At 38.6% G+C, this 24,786-nt stretch overlaps 1 protein-coding gene across 1 annotated transcript; it reads right to left on the bottom strand.

Moving 5' to 3' along the window:
- Positions 1–2,566: 2,566 nt before the first annotated feature.
- On the bottom strand, positions 2,567–24,786 carry LOC148367164 (aminopeptidase Ey-like). The gene is made up of 21 exons (XM_088333344.1): positions 24,140–24,786; positions 20,264–20,406; positions 20,042–20,181; positions 17,608–17,734; positions 15,477–15,631; positions 15,265–15,378; positions 13,061–13,204; positions 11,827–11,892; positions 11,701–11,766; positions 10,742–10,914; positions 10,568–10,644; positions 9,340–9,473; positions 9,213–9,268; positions 8,093–8,240; positions 7,839–7,930; positions 7,663–7,770; positions 7,054–7,221; positions 6,836–6,976; positions 5,636–5,717; positions 5,414–5,566; positions 2,567–2,611 (listed from the first exon to the last, which is right to left on the bottom strand). The coding sequence occupies exons 1-21, from the start codon at positions 24,784–24,786 to the stop codon at positions 2,567–2,569; spliced, it is 2,979 nt and encodes a 992-aa protein (XP_088189470.1).

Here is a 24,786-nt window from a genome sequence, read left to right as displayed (position 1 = left end):
GGCAGACGCCTTGGACTCCTTCTTCTTCAGCGATCCCACTCCAGGTCCTGTTAAGAGGTCCAGATCTAGGTATCCAGGCAAGAAGCGGCAGACGGCAAGCGAGAGAGAGAAACTGAGAATGAGGGACTTGACCAAAGCTCTGCACCACCTGAGGTCCTATCTACCACCTTCAGCTGTGCCATCAGGCCAGAACCTCACCAAGATCGAGACCCTGCGCCTAGCCATCCGGTACATCGAGTTCTTATCGGCCCAGTTGGGGCTCAGCGAGGAGACTCTAAAGAGGAAGAAGAGGCGGGCGGGCCAGGTGGAACCGCCACAGACCCTAAGCCAGTTCTTGGGTCACCAAGACGCATCCTGCCAAGGGGCCGCCGCAGAGCAGATGATCACTACGCACTACAACTGCCAGGTATGTAAACCTCACCAATTCAAAGAGTCCAAAACAAGATGTTCCAGCTGCACTCTAAAAACAGTCAGGTCAAAGATAAACTAAGTTTGGGGAAAAAAATGGCCCAACTCCATACCTAGGTTGATTTGACCCAACATCATGAGTTGTTCTGTAGAAACAATGCCCACAAAATGTGTACAAGGAAATACTGCAAAAAATATTTTTTTGTTTAAATTTTAAAATAAACGGTTAATTTAGGTCATTATGTTTAGGGCAACCTAAAAAATATGGTTGTTATGTGTAAAATGACCCAGAAAATTGGGTCAAATTGCCCCAAATATTCAGCTGGTTCCGTTTTTGACCCTCGTGTTGTTAGAGTGATTGGCATTCTAAAAATGATTGGGTCAAAAACAACCTAAATTTGGGTGGGAAGTGGAACTAACTCAATACTTAGGTTGATTTTTTTTACAAGACAAAGAGTACTTTTGTGTAAAATAAACCCGAAACAAATTTGCTCCATTTCTTTTTATTAAACATTTTATTTAATACTCATTAATTGCGGAAAGTCTGGTCAAAATAAATAAATAATTGTTGATTTTAGCAGGCTAAAATGAAAAAGAAAAAAAAATTACAAAAATTACAAATGATGTTCAAAATATTTAACAGAGTAAACAAGCCCGATTCGAGGACCAAACATAATCCCAAAAATGTGTATTTAAAAAAATGATGAATATCGGTAATACTATGAAATATTGTTGTGGGTAAACAAGGCCACCAAAAAGGTAGTTTTGATGATGATTTATCACACTTGGATAACATTAGTAATATACAAACAAACACAATTTGTTGTGATGGTTGAGGACTACTTTTTAATACATATACAGTATTCAGTTTTAAATAAAAGAGAAAACCAGCCTGTGTCAAAATGTGCTACAAGATTTTTGGGTTGTCAACTATAAGCATTTAACAAACAACATTTTCATTATTAGTGGTAGTATTGTTATAATATCTATTTTAGAACTAGTGAAGTCAAAAAACATATTGGGTCAAAAATGGGCAAACAATGTTTTGGATTAATTAAAGCAATGCTATTTCACCTAAAGTTCTTATCGGCCCAGTAACATAATGTTTACTTTAACGAATCTATAAAACATATTCTGAGTGAATAAGTAAAATAACATTAACAGTTTGATAAAATTAGTTTAAGAATTAAATTGTTGTTTCTAAGGTGAAAAAAACAGAAAACTGGAATACAAAATTGTCAAATATTAAAATCAAGGAAATTAATTTGTCGTATTGGAAAGTCCATATTGCACATAATGGGAAAGTTTTCCTTTTAAGCATTGTATTACGAGAATATATACAGCTGAAAAATGCTCCGTCTCAAAATAACTCACCAGTGAAGGGTCATTGTGATTTTCTTGGAAATGTGATTTCTAACTGCTAGTTTGTTTTGGTGGTTGACTAGGTCTACTTTAATCCCATTTCTAATAATGACATGATTACAATATGATAATAACATAATAACAACAAACTATCAAGACAATAACTTGTTCTCTTAAAAATGCATTTCAAACTAGTAGCCCTTTGTGCTAATCCGTAACAAAAAAGTAGCTCTCAGTTTAAAAAAGGATGGTGACTCCTGTTCTATGGATCTTTCTTAGGTAAAAGAAAATAGCTCTTATTTTCTCAATTTTTGAAAGTGGCAAAGATAATATGCTTGACCCTCAACATACTTTTATTGAATGAATGCAACTAATTTCTCTTGTTTTGTTTCCTCAGTTGCCAAGCAAACAGCCCTTGGACGAAGAGCAGTACTGGTTGCCACAGCAACAGCTTCTTCACCCCTCGGGACATCGATGAGAACATTTTTGCTCGTTGTACATATATATATATATATATATATTCATATTTATTGATATGTTTGTTTGAAAATAAACTATTTATATAACTAAAGGGTTGTCTTTTGTGCTATTTCACAAGGTATTGATTGTAAAAGTGGAAGAATTTTTTTTTTTTTTAATTCTTGAGCATAATAGTATACAAACAAATCAATTTTGGTGCCGTGAAATTCAGTAGAAAAAGAGTAGAAATTACTGCTATGTGTGTGTGTTGTTTTTGAGTTTTAATTAGATGTGGCTTTCTGCAGACTTCCTAAGACAAACACAGCACACAAAGGTGCTAAACAGGGAGCACGGTGGCGCTAAAGTCCTTAAGGAAAGACCCCTGGTGAGGGAAAGGGTGACAGCTGAGTACAACACCTCCACTAAAACAATGGATAAACTTGTATATGTCAGCTTAGCATTATGTATTGTGCATTGCGGAAGATGAATTATTACCCCCTTTGCAGAAAAATTGCTATTTTTTCTCATGTTAAGACATATTATCTTGTTTTTAAATGTAAAATATAAAATTTATACTTGAAATACACACAAAAAACTATCAAGCAGTTAAATGTTTTGCTTTTTATCAGTATTTTTTTCCTATTTCGGTAGAATATGTTCTTAAAATGTGAAAAAATATATTCTATTTTATAATGTGAAAATTTTTGTCATTGTAACAATGATTAATCTTTTTTATTTGAGAAAAAAGGAAAAGTCTAGAAGTAAAACATGTAAAATATTGTTTTTCACGGTAAAAGTATCTCTATCGAAGGGTATATACTGTTGATAATTTTAAACTATGGACTTTTTTTAAGTTTAAGTGTTAGGGTCTCTTATCTACCACCAGAGGGCCCAAACTGGGGCTTAAACTGGACACAGGTGCCTAATAACCACACTAATGTGGCAAATTATCCTGCACCCCTTTAAGAGGACCTTTTGATCTGCAAACGTTGTCAGGTCATTTTCATTTTCTTCATTCATTTTCCACTGTCAAGATTACACAGACCTTTTCCAAAGGCATCCCAATCTGTGGTGTTTGGTTTTTGTCTCTTATAGATTTATTGTTGTTTTTGACTGTTTTTTGGTTACTTTGGATACTGTTGATTACACAGTTATCAAATCTGTTTATGAGCACCGTGCTTTTTCCTGCTTCCTGCGTTTGGGTCCACTGTAAAATCTTTACATTAAGAATGTTTTTTGTTTTTTTTACTTTAAGTTATAATGGAATGTTTTGTTAAAAAAAAAAAAAAAAAAAACATGGATAAATGTGCTCATTTTAAATATTTTTCTTACCGCGAGAATTATTTTCAGGAATATTTATACTTGAATGAGAACATTTAAAAAAATATTTGGATGCTCATTTTAGATGTATCTTTTACTTTAAGAATTATAAGACATTTTAGAATGATATAGAAGAAAAATATGGAATTTTCTTTCTCGTATATATAATTTTGTCACTTTATTAGTTTGACTAATATTTTAGTAAAATAAAAAACAACCATATAAAATATTGTAATTGTTTTTTTTTACATTTGTAAAACAATAGAAAATACAGGCAATTTTACTCTTTGACTATTATAATTTAGTTTCTTACTTTAAAAATATTTTTGTAAAAGAAAAATATGAATTATTTATCTTATTTTAAGATTATTATATATATATATATGAGAGAGAGAGAGAAAGAGAGAGAGAGAGAGGGGTGTGTGTGTGTGTGTGTGTGTGTAAATATTTTAAGACACACGTTTAGTAAGATAAATTATATATAAGTCAAATGAGTAATAATGTTGCTCATTTTGAGTGATACTTTCACATTTTCCTGAAAAACAATTTTTAAAAAATGAAAAATAAATCAAATATTATACCAAAGATTAAATAATTCACGTTTAAAACAAGCAAGTCAACGTGTGTATTTTTATTCTCAAGTCATTAGAAAATAAAAATACTAAAAAAGAAGATGAAAACTAATGCCATATAAACATTCATGGCAACATACCTGTATATAAAATTCATTAGAAAATACCTGCACAACCTAATGACATCATCAAAATCCTACAGTGCGAGTATAACATATTTCTAGAATTGATTAAGACTTTACACGTGATGTTACGTTGCATTTCCCAATAGTCTGAGCGCCATGACAGACGGCAAAAACACCCGAGCGCACGGCAGTTGAAAAAGCAGGTAGGTAGAAAGAAATATTAATAACTATGACAGAAGAATATAACCACCACTGTTTACAATGGTGATCTGTTGCTGTGCGGTGGGCTATGCAACTCGGCAAGGTTCTAAGCCCAATTTGGCATTTTATTATATCCCTCTTTGTGGAAAGAGAAGACAGCGATGGAAATCTGCAATTAATCGGAGGGACTGGCAGCCCTCAAAGTACTTTAGTATTTTCAACGAGGATTTATTACAAGGTACATTTTATGAACTTACGAGCAACCTTGTTATGAAAGACACTCAATGTAGCTACCAATAAGTTAGCTAGTGCTACTGAAGCTGAGTGTGTTTGACGTCTGCTGTGGATAAACGCATTGGCCTTTTCAAAATGACCATAACTGAAAAACAATTTAAGCAGCTTCTGGTTGCAGTTGATTTGAGATTGGATGGGACCCTGGATAAAACATAGTAGCATACAAAGCGGATGTCAGTGTCTTAACTTTTCCATTATGCGGTACCTCCCCCTCTCATCACAGCAACACGTACCAGTAACACAACCAGCTATTAAAAAGTGGTAAGCATCCAGACTTTTATAGGCTTTTAGATTAGCACCGGTGCATGGGGATACTCCATTTACAATGTAGTGGTACAGACTGTGTGGACCAAAGTCAGGCAGATATGGTTAGATTTGTGACTATATTAGGGGGGGGAAGGTATGAGTCAGTAGCTAGCCCTGCTATCGTCAGGTTCTCTCAATAGCTCTCTTTGTGTTTCGCGAAAAGGTGAGCCACCTCATCCGACAGCTGCACAATATTCGTTTGACTAGTCATTGCCAATGGTGTTGAATAATATAGTTTTTGATGTTGTTGTCTACTGTTTGGCCTCATCTAAGGGGAGTACCGTCACTACGGTTTACTGCTGTCCGTCATGGTGTCGTCACGTGGTTAGATCACGTGAGAGCAAAGACAATACAAGAATATTATACCGAGGCTGAGGCTTGTGTGGTGAACCATTCCATCACTTGTTTTTTGTTCCTGGACACCCACTTGATGTTGGTTTGGGTCCTCTGCAAGGCCTGCTCCACGTACGTGCCGGCTGCACCGAGCTGTTCCTCGTGCTCCTTTGCGAACTCCAGTAGCTGAGAAGGTTAAATAACGCAAATTGTGTTTGGAAAAAAAAAAAACGGAGAGGGAGAAAATGGACTTACCTGTTTGTACTCAAAACTGGTGGAGAATCGAGTGGTCACATGGAAGACCAGGCTGCAAAAGCCCAATGATTGAGCGCCGTAACTGCCCCACAAAGAAGAAAAATAGGATAATCTTTTTTTCTGCGCAGTATGCTAACATTGTTTTCTTGTAGGACAAAGATTAGCATGTTCCCCTTTCATGGTAAACTAGTGTTGTCACCCACAACAGAAATTTACGTTATCATCTACTCTGAGAGTTTGCATATTTTTATTCAATACTTTTTAAATAACTTTTAGAAATGGACTGCAAAGAATACACTTTTACCCCACTGGCAGATTTTTAAGCTTATTTTAAGATTGTTTTAGTTATAGGATGCTTTACTAGTAAAATGAGAATATTTATATTGGAATTAATCTCTGTGGAAAATCTTTCTTAAAATAAAAAAGCATCTCCTAGATAAGATAATTTGCTTATTCTGGGATGATTTTTCTTACTGGAATATTTCAAAATATCTTTAAAAAAAAAGAAAAGAAAAATCATCCGAGAATTAAGCAAAATATTTCACGGATGGCATAAGAAATTTTATTTTTTTTACTAGCCTCATTCGGCAGTGGTGGCTTAAAAGATTTGTTAGCCTAGCCGAAACAGTAAGCCAGACCTATTTTTGGACCTATTGCTCCCTTCCGATGCCGCCTCAGTCGATTCCTGGACGCGATAACAATCCATGGAGCACCCGCTGGTGATCAACTTTTCTTTGCGCACTTCTGACTTTACTTACAGTTCAAATTAGTTGATGAATTTCTTTTCAATGTGATGAATTGCTAAAAGCTAGCAGCGCTATCCTTCCCAGTTTGTTGTGTTCTGAAGACGTTGACTGTGCATGCCCTACCCGTCTTTTTGACTGGCAGCATACATCAGCCTATCACAGTCGCGCACACAGACAGTCACGCCCACCCAAAACACACGCACGCACGCGCGCACGCACGCGCGCACGCACACACACACACACACACACACAATCTGCCCTGTGCGGTGCCTAGTCTCTTTCTGAACAAAATGAACGATACGTTGATACCAATGACAATAAAGACGATTCAATTTCAAATGCACGAAGGAGTGAACCAGCGATAACATAAGCGCAAAGAAGCGAGGGGGCTCTGTATATACATATTACAGCATTTTGAATGAAATAAATATATGTGTATAATGTTCAGACTCACTCATTGTATAAGTAGTCCCAGTTCCTCCGAACAAAGTCCCAAGCCAGCGGCAATCCGATCGGGCTGTCCGAGATGTATGAAATAACATAGCTGGCGTCCTGCTTTCGTATCATGTCTGGGTCCAGACAATACTGCAGATATCTGAAATAAGTGTCAAGTAGGAAGATCGGACATTTGTATACTTCGACCCAGATAGAAGATTTGAGTCGGCTGCTTACCTGTTAAGCAACCGAGGTTCTTTTGTGCAGGCCAGCGCATACATAAGCTTGTCGGCTTCAGAGGCGATGGTCGCGTTCTTGTACATTGCCCAGGCAAAGTCCCATTCTTCAGCACCCCCAGCTGCGATAGCGCTACAGTACACTGTGCTCCTCAGGTTGGGACTGATCCTGAATGCAATGACAAATGGAATTGCAATCACAATTGTGGGAAAATGCCTGTCTGTTTACATGCAAGGTTTGTGATTTTTTTTTTGTTTTGTCTATTTAATTATTAAAAGGTCTACTCAGGTTACAATTGGTGACTAAACTCCAAGAAATATTACTGGTGTTTGGAGCTGAATTTTTAAGGACAAAAAGAAAAGAGTCCTTTTGGAAAATTGAGTGGGGGTAACATCGAGTAAATCGACCTCCTACACCCAAGCCATACCCTCCGTAAATTCAATATTTCTTTCCACTGCTTGGAGGATGACACCAAATGTTTGTTTCAATCCAAAATTGCTAACTCTAAGAATACAACAAAATATGGACATTACATTTCTGTGTGATCCCTTTGACACGACAGTTAAATAAGCTTCTCCTTCTGAGTATGCTTTCCTAAAGCCTACGTACATGTTGCTTGAGTTTTTCATCCAATCCGAAAACCATTTGGTGGTGAGCTCCCTGCAACCTTCTACGCCGGTCTTGCAGGCGTTGGTGATAGCGTTCACCATGTTGTATCTGCACAACAACATACACACGTCTCAATAGCAGAATAACAGTCCACTTCATTAATTGCGCCAACTTACTGGTCAGTGTGTCTATCAGGAATAAAGGTCCAGTTGGCGGTAAGATCTTTGTAGTATTTAAACAAGGGTGTCCCTTGTTTCTTCATATATGCCTAAAATTGTCAACATGTTCAGTGCCTTTGACAGGTATAAAACATCAAATATCCAAACCCATTCGCTGTCATTAAAAGCAAAATACAATATAGATCCATTTGAATACGGCTGGAAATAAATGAGTCAAATTACTCTCTGGAAAATCAACTTTAAAACAACACCTGCATAGGACTGTAGACTTCTGTGCGGTCAAGCATGAGGTAGAAGTAATGTAGGTTGTTGAGCGCCGTCTGCCAGGGCATGTACTCCACTTCCTTTCGAAGGAAATTGGTTGTCCTCAAAGCTAGAGTGGTGTTCACCATTTCTGCCCTAAAAGTTGAATACCGTAAATTACGGACTACAGACCCCACCTGACTAAATGTATGCTCAAATGTAAGAAAGAAACTAGCTACAGGCTTAATCCACCATAAAGAATTAACTAATTTACGTCCGTTTCCTATATTTTAAGACCAGCGCACACCAGACGCCAACCGCGTGGGATATTTGGAGTTGACAACTTTCGCTCCAGAATGCCAACAGCGCCGTGCTCCTGGACACCTGACGTCGTCTTCAGCTGCGTCATTTATCAGTTTTGGATCTTGTGACGATTCAAGATGACAATTACAAAGACGAGCAGATACTTACTACTGTGCCAAAAGAATATATGAATGAGGGCTGTGTTACGTAGAATGTTAGCCTTAGAATCCCACAAAACAGCACCAGGGCAACGATTCGGTGGACAATAGTGCCAGAATGCAACACAGATGTAAACATCGTCTTTTTTTGTCGCCATTGTTGTTTGCTGCGGGACTGAACCAAATTGCATTTGCTTGTTGTCGTTCCTCCAGGATAAAAGGAAACTCCAGTGACCTGACATTGGTGCCAATGATATTTAGAGAGAAGTGTAGCGTTATTGAAAGATAACTTCCAATGATGTTCAATTCGGATGGATAAATTGAGGAGAAATTTTGTTGGTATGTTTTAAATATTAAATTACTTCTTAATTATTGAAGTACTGTCAAATACCATTTTGCTCTGCTTATGTATTATATTGAATGATGTTGTCAAAACATGGACTTATTTCTCCTCTAGAAGTTCATCATAAATGTTTACAGTTGTCACTACGGTGTTTTGTATTTAGAGCGCATGCGTTGTTAAAAAGAGACGCTTGACGTTTTCCTTGGTACCGACACAAAATAAAAAAGAAGGCCACAGTGTTTTAGATGTAGAAAAATAGTAGCGGCTTTTATGGTTAGTCCGTCTGTTTCCAACACGGAAGAATAATCTAGAGGCCAGAGGTACCTGGCCAGGTTGAAAGCATCATCGATGATCTGCGCTCGATTGATGAGTGGAATATCCTGAAATCAGATGCAAATGAATTAATTGTTGCAGGGGATTCGGTTTTCTAAGATGTGGTCTTTTCACCCACCTTGTGCTGGGAATTGAGCTTGGCCAAGAGACGCTCCCAGTTATTCAGGTCATAGTTGACCCTGTAATAGCCCGTCATGTTGATGTTGGCCACCAGCCAATCGTCTGCGCCCAGAACCATGTCTGGTTTGCTTTCTGGTTTCAGATACAGAAACATCATATGTTTGATATATTTACTCTTTAGTAAAATCAAATTATTTTTAAAAAGTATTTTCAATTTTTCTTTTACACGTGTGCAGTTATCTTTTAATTTCAATTTTGCTAATTTTGGTATGAATATTTTAATGATTTATAAACGATTGTTTGTTACTTTTTGGATTCAAATTACTTATTCTTATTTCTGTGTATGATTATAAATTATTTTAATTCATGTTATCAATTATATCTTGCAATATTTTTTTTACCACGATCTTTTTTTGTCCGATCTACTATAATAGAAATAACTGTTGTTATTTTTCCAAATAATTTTAATACAGAAAGATCTTTTCTTATTTTCATTTTTGTGGATGCTTATAAAATAATTGTATATTAATTCATGTTATCAATTTTATCGTTATAATAGAAATAATTGTTTTTGTCTTTCAATTAGTTGTATTGACCAATTCAAGTTTATTTTTACTTATTTAAGTTGTACTCATTTCTATTGATTGATTAATTATTTGATTATTTTTTTTGATTGACCTAATGATTTGTAATTATAATTTGTTCTTTTGTATTTTATATTCTTTTATTTTTTTATGTATTTTCCCAGGTTTTAACGCTTTTTTATACTGGTTATGACAACATATGACAAGCCATAGTGGGCATTATTAAGAAGTGAAGCGTTATTTTAAAATATATCACAAAATTATAATCATTCAAACAATTCTCCCAATAGACTGTTGAAAATTGTTCTCCCTAAAATACAATTCATCCATCCATTTTCTGAACCTCAAGAAAAATAATGCATTATGATACCAATAGTAAGTATGTTATTGTCTTTTTAATAAATTGAGGCTACGATTGTGTGTGTCAAAATAATTTCAAAGATATAATTAATGATTCTGAATTCTATTGCGGTACAGAAAATACCAGTCATTACATCGCATTTCCTCTAACAATTTATATACTATATGAATTTGTTACTTAAGGCAAAAAAGGGCTATTTTCGTCCAAACTGTCTACATTGTTTGTATTCATTTGTATTTTTTACAGCTCAGGTTATTACGTGAATGACTGTAAATGAGGACCTTGCTTTTCAAGTAGCCAATGCTGCTTTACAACGCCGCTGCTCTTTTTCCACGTAAGAGGAACGTACCACTCGTAACTAGAATGACAATTCAATTATTATAGATTTGAATATAATAGTATACATCGATTTTGCATGTATAGCATCGCCTCTACAGAAATTACATCAAACTCACTTGAACTGAGACCGTCTTTCCACCAGGGATTCTGGATTGAGCCGAAAGTGCTTCTGAGAGATGATGCCAGTCTGTGTGTTCACGGTGACCAGCGGAAAACCCATTTGGAGTATCCAGCGGTTCATAATCACCTCCACAGAGTAAGGCAGAAACAGGCCGGCCTCATCCACTGCCTGGTTACCAGACACATATTACATATACATACATATATGTCCACATGCACTACCGTTCAAAGATCTGGGGTCACCCAGACAATTTTGTGTCTTCATCTCTGGTATGGCTTTTTCTTTGTCAAATTGCCTTGAAGCCTTGCGTCTCAGAGTCACCTATTCCCTGTAGGTGTTGACACTTGTGTTTTGCGGTCATCTGTAAGGCATCTATTTCTTAAACTAGAGACTCTAATATACGTGTGTTCTTTACACTTCTCTTTCTATGCTGATTAGGGTGTGTTTGTGCTTTTTTTCCTGAAGGGAGTAGTGCACACCGTTGAAAAAGATCTTCAGTTTCTAGCAGTTTCTTGTATAAATAGCTTTCATTTCTGAGAACAAGAATAGACTGTCGAGTTTCACACCATTCTGAAAATGCAATGCTCCAGATACTCGACTAGCTCAAAGAAAAGTTTGTTTTATAACTTCTCTAACAAGCTTATCTGTTTTAGGTATGCTAGCATCATTGCACAAGGGTTTTCTAATCATTTATTAACCTTTTAACACAATCAGCAAATACAATCGACTACTGGAGTGCTGGTTGCTGAAACACTTTTGTAGATATTGCATTAAAAAACATTTGCAGCTAAAATAGTCATTTACCTTTTTAACAATGTATGGGGTGTATTTCTTAATAGTTTGATGTTATCTTTACTGGAAAAAAATGTTTTTCCTTTCAAGATAAGGACATTTCCAGGCGACCCCAAACTTTTTAACGGTAATGTATGCATCAGATGATGTTATCATTCTCACGGTTTGTAGATGCCTCCAGAGGTCGGTGTAGACAGTGTTGTTGTATTTAAACTCCTTCAAGTATGTCTGTGAATGTACACAATAAGCATGCTACAAGCTAAAGCACACAAAGACATCTCCACTCACGTGAAGTCCTTTAGAGAAGGCCCCCTCCGTGATGAACTCCGACAGCATCCTGAGGACTGCTGCTCCCTGCAGAAGGTAAAAACACATAAGTGCACTTCTGAAAAGTATTCTGAGATATATCATCCATGAAGTGCGGCAGCCAAGTGGTTAGCGTGTCCGCGGCAGAGTCTGAGGTCATGGGTTCAAATCCAGCTGCTAGCCTCTGTGCGGAGTTTGCATGTTTTCCCCTTGCCTCGTTGGGTTTCTTCCCACATTCCAAAAACATGCATGTCAGGTTAATTGGCCAGTCTTAGGTGTGAATGAGCGAGTGAGTTGTCTGTCTCTGTGTGCCCTGCGACTGGCTGAAAACCGGTTCAGGATTTCCCCTGCCCACTGCCCGAAGACAGCAGAGATGCGCTTACCAAGGAAAAGCGGTGCAGATAATGGATGGACGGATATTATCCATGAACGCTAATCGCTGCTAGCTGGAGCCGGCACAGCTTATTTTGTTGGGCCTGACAGATCTTTTTTGCGATTCTGTTCACAAAAAGAGAACTGCACTTTTGCAGCTGGGATACATTATCCCCAGTCACTACCGAGAGTGAAAGGCATGAGAGCAAATTCGTGTCTTTTCTTACCCTATTTTTTTCCACTTAAATGAATTTGAACCTGTGCAGCCACGCTCCATTATCCCTGATTTGCATATTGGTGTGAAAGGGGGTGGAGGCGGAGTGCATTCTTGTCACGCCTGGTGGCTTTTTTTGCCTCTATTTTGACTCAAATAAAATGCAACTGTGCGGCCGCAATCCATAATCCCCAGGCCCATTTTGCTGCAAGCAGGGCTCGGCAGAAGGCAATATTGTATCATCCCTGGTTGAATATTGCTGCGAGCGGAAGCACACTTTTGTTGGACCTGGCAGATCTTTTTGATGTTATTTCCGCATGAAATTACGTTTTTTCGAGGGGCTGTGATCGATTATCCCCAATCCCATATTACTGCAAACGGAAACCAAATTAAGGCACTTTTGTCGCAAATATGTCATGTCGGCAGGTTTTTTCACGTTCTTTCCGCAGTGAACTGCCCTTGTGGGGCCATGATTCATTATCCCCGGTATTGCTGTGAGCGGGTTCGGGCACATGTTAAAAATGGGTGGGCTACTCTTCGTATTTTTGCAGGTATGGATTCTGGTCCCCATGATCCACTATAAACAAGGGATTACAGTACGACGATCACCCGGGGAGCACGACAAGGCACCTTGCTGTACGTTATGGTGTCAAATAGCGCACTGATGTCAGCTGGCGTCATCACGTCCTCCTCCTTGGACGAGAGCGGGTGGGACGAAGCCAACGCGTCCACTTCCATCACTTTCATGACATCGTTGAGCACCGTCAAATCTTTCTGAAAATCACAAATATGGATTTTAGCAATGTGTACAGTACACCCTTTGCTATAAGGTAGTTCACTTTCACATTTTCGTTAATTCACTGATTTACATTGAGCAATGTGTTCTGCATTCTATTTGGCTAAAGAGCTTTTCAGCTTCTTCTCTACCTGGGCGTATCAGTGGTTTAATATATATACACACAAAATGTTAAACAGCTTGCCAAATTTACATTACGTATGTGGAAATTCCCTTGCAATTTAAAGTACAGTAGTGGCGCTACAAAGTACTAACTCAATGGGGCTGAATAATTTTGCACACCCACTTTTTCGTTTTTTATGTTAAAAAAGTTTAAAATATCTAATAAAGTGTGTTCCGCTTCATGATTGTGTCCCACTTATTGTTGATGCTTCACAAGAAATTACAGTTTTGTATTTTCATGTTTGAAGTTTGAAATGTGGCAAAAGGTCACAAAAATCAAGGGGGACAAATAGTTTCGCAAGCCACTGTACTAAATAAAAATTTGTTATTTTAATGTTTTCATCTTGGGCACAGGTAGTTTGGTACGAATCAGCTGATTACCATACGTTTCTATGCCGCCATACGGCAAATTCACTTAGTGCTCCCTACCTTAAATGGATGGATTGATGTTGTATTCCAGTCGTCTAATGTAAATGTAAAAAATAAAGAAACATTTTTACATTTCGGATTTTCTCCTCTCACGAGTTGTTTTTACAATGTAAACCCTTGCAATAAAAAGAGTGACTGTGTTTACAACAATAATCAACACGGCTATAAAGATCATCGGCTGCCATGTGCCCAGTCTACAGGACATTGCCGGCTTGCAATACTGCAGAAGAGCCTTCGACATTATAAAGGACTCTCCCCACCCTGACCACCACCTCTTTGACCTGTTGTGCTTTGGTAGGGCTACAGGTCCCTGAAAACAAGGACAAACAGCCTCAGAGATAGCTTCTTCCCCCAGGGCTATCACGACCCCAAACAAGCCACAAAACTTGAAACACATTTTCGTTTGATTTTTTTGTTGCTGCTAAATGTCTTTGCACAAAACGGTGAAAATATATTCCCTGCGACTTGTTTTGGGGAGTTTTGTTGCTGTAAATGTTGCTCTTCTTTTCATTGCTCTATTGTTACAATGCACATTTCTTTTTCATTCAATGCTGCAGTGAGGCTTTTAACTAAGACAAGAAAGTTTGATCACATTACCCTGATTTTAGCTAACCTGCATTAGCTCCCTGTTAGCTTAAGATGTGATTTAAAGGTTCTGTTGGTAGTCTAAAAAAATCATGCATGGACTTGCTCCCTCATATCTTTCAGATTTAATTTACCCCTATGTTCCGGTCCGGAGCGTTCGCTCTGAAAATGCTGGTCTATTAGTGATCCCAAGAGCCAAGAAGAGATCCGCAGGTTCGAGAGCGTTCTCCATTCGTGCCCTGGTGCTGTGGAATGCTCTTCCTCCTGAGATTCGATCTGCAACCTCAGTGTAAATGTTTAAATCTAAGCTTAAAACACACTTCTATTCTCTAGCATATGAATAACCTATATTTTATGTTGACAGTATCTGTGTATTATTTGTTATTGCAACATCCATTGCAGCCTGAGCACTGTGGAAGGGGGATTAGCTCATGTGCGGTCCCTTCTCAAGGTTTTTTCATTTTCCTCCTCATGTTGAGGTTTTTAAGTTTTTTCTTGCCCTCATGTAGGTTTTAGATCAGGGGATCGTGTCATAATAGTCTGTGGTTGGCAATAATCTGTGGTCTGTGCAGCCCTTTGAGACTCTGCGATTAAGGGCTATACAAATAAACTTGAATTGACATTCAAAAACATTGCACTGTTCTTAAAACTTAGGCCAGTCCTTAAGCACTATGTTGTAAATATTTTTGCCTATTACTCCTGACAGTTTATTCTCTTTCTTTCTCTTTTAAGTCTTGATCACATGTTTACCCAGTACCAAGTCTACCGGTAATCCCGTTGCATACAATGCTTCACAACGCTGATATCAACGAGAATAAAGACAATTCAATACAATTTAAGAAAAAGTGTGGTGAAAACTAACAATGTTCCACAGCGGCTCAGCAAAGTCAGCTCCGAGGTAGGAAACATAAGTGGCGAATCCTTCGTTGAGCCACAAGTCGTTCCACCAGCGTGTGGTCACTAAGTTGCCGAACCACTAGCAAATTAAAAAAAATGAATGTTTGAAGAACATACTGTATGTAATGCTGCCGATGCATTTAGCGCGTGGATAATAATATACTAATAATAATATACCATGTGTGCCAGCTCGTGAGCAATGACGGTCGCCACCCACTCTTTGTCCCAGTTGGAGGACACGTGCGGGTTGTACAACAGGGCGCTCTCTCGGTACATAATCAGACCCCAGTTCTCCATGGCTCCCGCACTGAAGTCAGGGAGAGCAACCTGGTCTAAAAAGTAAGAAATAAAAAGACTAATTAATGAGAATAATGTCATCCCAACTGTATTCGTATGATTCTTTAATTTTTTTTATAATTCTAATTTAAAATCATTTTCACTCAGTGGGGTGTAAACCTGACTATCATCCGATAACGTCATTTTAAAGATGTAAAAATGCATTAATATAGAGCTTTTCAATTCACTGAAGACTTTCAAAAGTGCTTTATAATGTGCTTCACACTTACCCATTCACACACACACCGTTAGCGGCCTCAGCCATGCGAGGCTCCTTACCTGCTTATCGGGGGCATTAGGGGTTCAGTGTCTTAAACAAGGACATTTCAACATTTAACTTAGAGGAATGAACGCTGAGCTATTGCCACACCAGGGAGAAAAATGTAGTAAAATAATCAATTTTTCAAGTAATATTTTCTTGTTCAACTAGTATATAACTTTAAAGTTGTTTATACATGTATTAATGTTTTTTTATATTTTTTTATATTGAGAGTTTAGTTAACAAAATAATAAAAATACTAGAATTTAAAAAAATGTTAAAAAAAATATATGTTAGAAAAACTAATTGAAAATATAAATACATTAAAATACATTAGATGTATCATTTTATTTTTTTAATATATACTGAAATAGAAAAACAAGGTAGAATTATATTAATGTAAGAAAAACAATATTTAAAATGGGTAGACTGAAATTGCTGCATGATTTTGTTTATTTTAAATGTTATTTTTTTCTACATTAATAAGTACTTCTGTTTTTGGGGGATTTTGAAGAATTCAAATCTTGTTGGGCTCAAATAATTTTCTGTATTAATCTTGGGTGCTATACTAAAAACAAAAGTACAGTACAATACAACAAAAAACTATATACAATTTATCATTTTCCTTTTTTAGTATACCAAAGAAATAATAATAAAGTAAGAAATATCATACTTAGAAAGGGTAAATCAATTTAAATTGTCATATACTTTTGGTCATCGTGAGTATTGTTTTTATGGGAAAAGTAGAACTGCATTTTAAAATAAACAAATGCAGTTTATATTTAGCAGCAATTTTGAGCAATTACAATTTTATTTGGCTGGCCGAATTATCTGTATTAACCTGAAGTGCTATACTAAGAAACAAAACTAATTGACCAATAAATACATACCCACTTACTAAATAATACTTAAAACAAAACATAATATCGTAAAAACCAATAGGCTCTTATTTGTTATTTTCCAGTAACAAATTATTCTATTAATTATAAAATTAGAAAATGAATAGGCTCAATATGTTATTTTCCAAGTTAGTTTGAGAATTATTGAAGCAATACATTTTCCCCAGGATTGCACCAAAGCCTAATACAGAAAATTGTGTCAACCATCCATCCATCATCGGCACCGCTTATCCTCAGAAGGGTCACGGGGATGCTGAAGCCCATCTCATCTGTTTTTCGGGCAGTGGGGGGGGGACACCCTGAACTGGTTGCCAGCCAATTGCAGGGCACACAGAACCGGACAACTCACTTGCCTCTTCACACCAAGGGACAATTTGGACTGGCCAATTAACCTGACATGCATGTTTTTGTAATGTGGGAGCCCGGAGGAAACACACACAAGCACGGGGAGAACATGCAAACTCCACACAGGAAGGTTTGATCCCATGACCTAAGAACTGTGCCGCACATGTGCTAACCACTGCATTGCCATGCTGCTTCTGTCAACCAAATGAGATTAAAATCGTTCAAGAGCACTATTAACTTTAGATTATTATTTCAAAATGCAGTAGTACTTGGATTATTAGGATGTATTGAATGTTTAATTGGGCTGAATAATGACCCTAAGAATAGATACAAGGTTAATTCACTAAAGTATAATAAATAACTTGTGTTTGGTCATCAGTAAAATAAGGAAAGTGATATCTGATGAAAACGGCTGAAACATTTTCATGTAGGGTGGCTGATAAGAAAGTAACGTAGAATGATTTTGTACCAGACTTGCTAAGTGGGTAGGTGGAATTATAGTAGCCCTCAAAAAAAGCCAGGACGGGTCCTGTCACATTGAGTGCGTAGTCTCCCTGGCCTTCCTGGAGGGCCTTCTTGCGTGCCCAGATCCTGATCTGCGATGCAAAACAAAAAGAGTTCTCTTCATGAAGCTTTAAATCCATTAGCTGGCAGCTGTAACTGAAGAAGCCCTTTAGCTTCCACCCCCTGTTTCTAATTAGTATGCAGTATGAAATAATTAGTATTACATATATGTCTTCCAAAGTCTCCACAATGACTGCGCGTCTCTGTCTGGACCACCGGTCTCTGACTCATTTGTCTCTTCAAACACAGAGTTAATCATCTCCTCAAAAACAAAGTGTTGACATGATATAGCTCAAAGGTTTCCCACCTTTTCCAAGCCGAGAGCTACTTTTCTGTTACTAATTAGCAAAAAGGGCAACCAGTTTGATATGCATTTCCAAAATAACAACTTATCGTGTTATTACTATGTTGTTATGTTGTTACTATGTTATTAACATATTAAGCCAACCATTCAAAAAAAAATGTTTACTAGAAAATCCCAATGACCCAACACTGGTGAGCTATTTTCAGAACAGGTCCACTGGCCCATCAGCTGTCCTTTGGGGGGCACCACATTAGAGACCCCTGATCTAGCTTGAAAAAATAACGCAATTTGAGTCTCTAGAAGTTAAAAGGAAATCAAAGTATTTTCTAACAATTATCGTATTTCCCCTACTAAAAACCCCAAAATGCACCTTAAAAAGGCAAATTGACCATAAATCTGAAAGTGTGATTTGGGCAGGCATTTTACCTGCCAAAATCAGACTCCCCTGCTAAAATAGACTCTGTTTGAGATACAGACTTGTAACTTCTAGAGTAACCTTCTGTGGCATAAATAAGTCAGCACAGCAAACGTATTCTACAAAATGCGTTTGTTAACGCGGATGAAAAAGAACCAACGTCATTGTACGCTATGATTTCCGCGATCACAACTAATTGAACACAAATAGCCTTTATGTCATGATTACCTAAGTGGAGCCACCTGGGGTAATCATCTGACGCGCTGGAATGCGCTTCCTGATTGGTTTATGTTCCCTTTTTAAGCACGCTACGCCGAGACCTCTGGGTCTGAGGATTACTTTTGTACCCCGTTTGACTCTCCTGATTTACCTGTGCCTTCTTGACTTGTTTACCTGATTCTGCCTGCCTCCGATCCAACCTGCTTCCGTCCCACGCTACGATCTTCTCTCCAGTCCCGGTAAACTCGACCTGCTTCCGTCCCGCGCTACGATTGACTGCGTGTTTCGAAGTTGTCTTCACGGCGTTGCTGCTGACGTTCGACGGTCATCGCGTCTCCCGCTAACCCTTTACACTTCCCTAAATAAAGACTTGTAACGAACGCTCTGGGGTCTCCTGCTCTGTTCTGGTCCTCCTGACACTTTATTTGATGTACTATAATAGCCTTATGTAATGTCTTTTTTATTGTGAATGAAACCCTGGTTGCATTGGATCCCGCTGAGTAAACAAATGTTGTTGTTTTTTTCATTTCAAATCGGACTTCCCTGCCTATACTGTTTGCAAAGTAAGACACGCTTTAAACCTATTGTGTTTTGTGGTCTTGGGATCCAACTACAGAGGATTAACTCTACTTTGTGATGTGTTACTGAATAGGTGTTCGACAAATCTAGTTCGTTTTTATTACTATTACTATTAATAATAGTAATATTATGAGAAACATCTGAAAGTTTTCAAATTCTCTGTGCTGACTTATTTATGCCACAGAAGGTTACTCTAGAAGTTACAAGTCTGTATCTCAAACAGAGTCTATTCTAGCAGGGGAGTCTGATTTTCGCAGGTAAAATGCCTGCCCAATTCCGCTTTATTGTTTAAATAAACGCGTTATATAGACTACGATCACCCAATTATTTTAATTAGTTCGTTTTATTGTTTCATTAAGCGTATCATAAAGAATATGATCGCTTTTGTCTGAACCGCAGCAGAATGCGCGTTCATGCGAGGGGGGGGGAATTTTGTACGGGAGTCGGATTTGAGCACAACACCTGATCTGCCTGACGAAAAGTTTGGAGTGCGGTAAATCTTTGTTTAAAAAAAATGTAATCGGGTAATAATGACAATTTTGTGTCAAAAAAGTTGCGTCCCGGGAACGCACGTTGATTTGCAGAAAAAATGATGCGTCTAGACGCAGGGACGCGGGCAAACGAGAACACTGCTTAAATGATAATGCAAATGCTAACTGCTTAGCCTTAGAGTAGTGTTTGAGTGCCCTTTGTGGTCAATATCTTATTGTTTGTTACTAAAAGGAAAAAAAAGAGAAGCATGGAACTTTGAGCGTTTTAAGGGTATAAAAGCGGGATAATAAAGTGTATGGCGGTAGTGTTGGTGGGTGTGATGATGTTTACCAGAACATCGGCGCCAGATTTGCTGGTGATGAATCCAAAATCGCACACTACGAATGCCAGCAAGTAGGTTGACATCCTCTCTGTGGCTTCAAAGCTCGTCTTGAGCCATTTCTGACCATTTATAGTGACGTTGACAGGATCTGCGCGGGGGACATTTGCAAGTTATCGATAATGACAGTAATTAAAGCGCATCATGGGCAAGTGGGTGCCAAAAGGACTCGCCGAGGTTGATGGCATTGGAAAGGGCCACCGTGTCCTGGGGGTGGATGAGCGTTAGGTGGAAGATGGCTTTCATGGCGGGCTCGTCGAAGCACGGGAAAGCTTTGCGGGCGTCTGTCGCTTGCATCTGAGTTGTCGCTAGAATCCTAGCATCCAAACAGACAAACTTAGATTTGGTTAAGGTTTTGCCATTACAGTGCTGTGAAAAAGAGTTTGCCCCTTTCCTGAATTTTATGTATTTTGCATATTTATCCCTCACAAAGGTTGAAGACTATTAAATCAATTTTAATAACACAGAGACAACCCATGGAAACACAAAATGCAGTTTTGAAATGTTGATTCGAATCATTAAGGCACAAAAAAAATATCGGCTTTTCTGGCCCTATGTGAAAAAGTAATTGCCCACTCTTGTAAAATCACAAACTTACTTTGACTAACCACAGTTTTAGGAAAGCTAATTTAATTCCACAGGCCACACCCATATTTGATTACCACCACTTGTGTTAAATCAAGAAACCAATTACAGTATATCGAATTAGTTAAAATAAAGTAGGCTACAAAATCTCAAGAACACGATTGACATGCCCTGATCCAGAAAAATACAGAAGAAATATGTTAAAACTGATTCAAATCCATCAGTCAGAAAAATGTCACAAAAAACATTTCAAAGGCTAAAGGCTCCAGACAACCACTGTCAGAGCCATTATCCACAAATGACAAAAACGAGGAACAGTGAGAAAGATTCCCAGGAGTAGTCGACCATTTAAGTTTACCCCAGGAGTACAACAACACTTCATCCAAGAGGGTACAAAAGATCCTTGAAAACCATCCAAGGAACTTCGGCATCGTTGGCTTTAGTTAAGGTTCATAACTTTGAGTTAAGCTTCACATGGTTCAGTTCATAACTCCACTATAAGAAAGACACCGGCCAAAAATGTCATCAATGGGAGAGTTCCCAGGCAAAAATCACTGGTATCACAAAAGAACACAAAAAGTTGTCTCACATTTGCCCAAAAACATTTTGATTATCCTCAAGACTTTTGAAAAAATATTCTATGGACTGACAAGTGGGGGGAAGGTGTGCAGCCTGTTACATGGCACAGCACTTTACAAAAAGAACATGATGCCAACAGTAAAGCATGGTGGTGGCAATGTGATGGTTTGGGGCTGCTTTGCTGCCTCAAGACCAGGACAATTTGCTGTGGTAACAAAATATGTTGGTTAACAGTGTTTACCAGAAGACCCTGAAGGGGAAAGTGAGGTCACCAATTCTTGCCCTCAACCCCAAGTGCTCTTGGATCATGCAGCAGGAAAATGATTGGAAACACACCAGCAAGTTCACTTCTGAATGTCTCCAAAAACCAAAAATGAAGGTTCTAGAGTGGCCGAGCAAAGTCTAGATTTTAATCCAATTGAGATGCTACGGTGTCACCATAAACAGGCAGCTAGAAAACCCTCCAATAAGTAAGATTTAAAACCATTTTGCAAAGAAGAGTGGGCCAAAATTCCTCCACAGTATGTTGTAAGACTCATTACCAATCATCATACACATTTGATTACTGTTATCATTGCCAAAGTTGGCCCAACTCGCTATTAGGTTCAGGGGGCAATTACTTTTTCACACAGAGCCAGATAGGTTTATTTTGTGCCTCAATAAATGGGATCAATATTTCAATACTGCTTGTTCTATTTCCCTGGGTTGTCTATGTCCATCCATTCATTATCTGCACCACTTATCCTCAGTAGGGTCATAGGTGTGCTGGAGCCCATCCCAGATGTCTTCTGGCAGTGGGCAGAGGACACCCTGAATTGGTTGCCAGCCAGTCGCAGGGCACACAGGGACAGACAATTCGCTCGCTCATTCATACCTAGACACAATTTGGACCGACCAATTTACCAGATATGCATGTTTGTGTAGAATGTGGGAGGAAACCAGAGTGCCCGGAGGAAACCCACGCAAGCACGGGAAGAACATGCTCGATCTCATGACTTCAGAACTGTGATGCGGACGCGCTAACAACTCATCCACGGTGCTGCCGGGTTGTCTATGTGTCATCAAAATTGGTTTGATGATCTGAAACCTTTAGAGAGTGATAAATATGAAAAAAAACTGAAATCAGGAGGGGGGCAAGTATTTTTTTGCTGCACTCTAACCCTTTGAGTCGAGTAATGTTTATTTGTATAGCCCTTAATCACAGTCTTAATCAGTCTCACAGGGCTGCATAGACCACAGATTTTTGCAAACTACAGACTAGTATTACACCATCCCCTGATCTAGAACCTACATGAGGGCAAGGAAAAACTCAAAAACCTCAACATGAGGAAAATGAAGAAACCTTGAGAAGGGACCACACATGAGGTAATCCCTGTCCCTGCAACGGATGTTACTGCATCATGAAACATGTAATTTCCAACCTCTTTAATCTGGGATTTATTCGAAGACAAGCTTTATCTTTGTCAGTCTGTCAGCTCACATTTGCTCTCTGACACGTGTCCCCTATGACCCGTGGGCCTAATATCGCCTGCCCAATCATTTTATGTGGCCCACGAGACAATATTGAGGAGCACAAGGGAAAAATTTGTTCATCACGTCAAACAATGACTTGCAGGCGTGGCACTCCAGGATAAACATGCGATAAAGACTAAAGAGAAAATCCCAATAAAAAGAATGTTAGGATTTATAGGCAAACAATATTTACATGGTTGAGCGTAGAGACTGGCATAAGTTGTATGTGCATCAGAACAATTGTGCTACGACACTTAATGGCAACATGTTTCTAAAATAAGTCGAGCAATTAGATATGAAAACTCACTTTCAATACTAAATGTACTTTTTTTTCAGTCTTGTGCACTTCATTAGGGGGGTCTTGGCCATAGGGAATAAACAGTCTCTGAGCCTGTTATTCCTTTGTTTTAAGAAATCATGTCGTGACTACCAGATGGAAACAGTTTAAAGAGGTGGTGGCTGGGTTGAAAAGAGTCCTTTATAATGCTGTTGGTTCTGCTGCTGTATCGCAAACTGGCAATGTCCTCAAGACTAGGCAGATGGCAGCTGTGTGTATGACTATATGGATTTTCTATCTGCTTCTGTGCTACCAGCATACTACAAAATGATGCTGAATGCCGGAAGGATCTCCACTGTCTCCCTGTATAAGGACACCAGAAGCATCGGTTCAGGTTGTTATTACTGTTAGAATCAAAATTATTCATGAAGCAAATATCAATTGGACCTGGACTTTTAGGGACTTTTTTGGGCAAATCTTTAGTAAATATTTGCCTATTTATCCTGATATTGTTTTATTAAATCTCTTGTATTATTTTTATTCATTTAATATGTGGACTATCAAGTCAGACTGATAATAAACATGGCGACTATTTCAAGCATGTACAAGAACTTTTCCTAAAGTTTTTTATTACATGTTTATTCTGGAGTTCCATGTCTAATTTTGCTGTAAACAATGTTCACTACTTTGTTATCAGTGACAATAAAGACTATTCCTAGTCGACTCTGTTACTAATAGAGGTGATATGGAGGTTGCTCATTGAACATCCCTGGATTTACTTAATCATTAACTTTTAACAGCTATTTGACAATTTACGCACAACTCTTGTTGTTTTGAAGACCGAAGATGAAGTCTACATAGGTCTTAAGTCCATGAGTCCAAGGGCGAATGTTCGGTGTTGACATTGGTTGGGACATAGCCCATTTTTTAAAAGTGATCAAATACTATTGCTGGGTAAAAAACAATAATTGCTCAATACTGGTTAGGACAAGAGCCCTCCATCTATGGCAAAACTACACCCTTGGATAGATCTAAAGAGTTTTAAGTCTGAATGAAAAGTCTCCATAAGCCAAATGTAGAAAAACAAAACCATTACTTTCTTTCTCCATCCTGCAGGTACTCGCTCCTGTAGAACCCTCCCAAATCGTCGGCCAGCTCGCCTTCAAATTCTGTAAGCATCTCGTATGTGCTCCCTGCTTTCAGTTTGTTGTTGAGATGTATCACCAGGTACTGCGTTGGGATCTCCATCCAGCTCGCCCTCAGGGTCGGTGCTGTTATCCCGTCAAGACCTGTCAGCCGGGCCAGGTGTCCGCCCGCCCAGCTGGTTAGGTTGAGCCTGTTGACATGGATGAGGATGTGGTCCGTGTCTGTCACGCAGTTGAAGACTACTGAAGAACGACCAGTGAAGTAGTACACACCGTCATATCGGGGAGTTAGCCTTGGCCAAAGGGTGATGTTGTAGGATATGGGGACCAGGGAATGGGGGAGTCGGTAGTGATGCCAGGGCTCCTTAGGGGGAGGGGTAGTAGAAGAAGTGTTGGTGGAGGTAGTGGAGGTGGTGGTGGTAGAGATGGTGGAAGAGGTTGTTGAGGTCGTAGTGGTCTCAGCTGGTGCCTCCACATCATTCTTGGCCCTCTCCTGCATGTAGACTACCGATAGGGCAATGACAGCGGCGCATGCTGCCAGACCGACCACCACCAAGGCCGCAATTCCTCCTTTACTGAGGTAAACTCCTTTGCTCAT

The sequence above is a fragment of the Urocampus carinirostris genome, chromosome 4 (genome assembly GCF_059441175.1).
Source record: "Urocampus carinirostris isolate Australia breed hairy pipefish chromosome 4, RoL_Ucar_1.0, whole genome shotgun sequence".
Classification (NCBI taxonomy): Eukaryota; Metazoa; Chordata; class Actinopteri; order Syngnathiformes; family Syngnathidae; genus Urocampus; species Urocampus carinirostris.
Note: the sequence above shows the minus strand (reverse complement) of the source record. Positions and strands in the feature narration are given on the sequence as shown.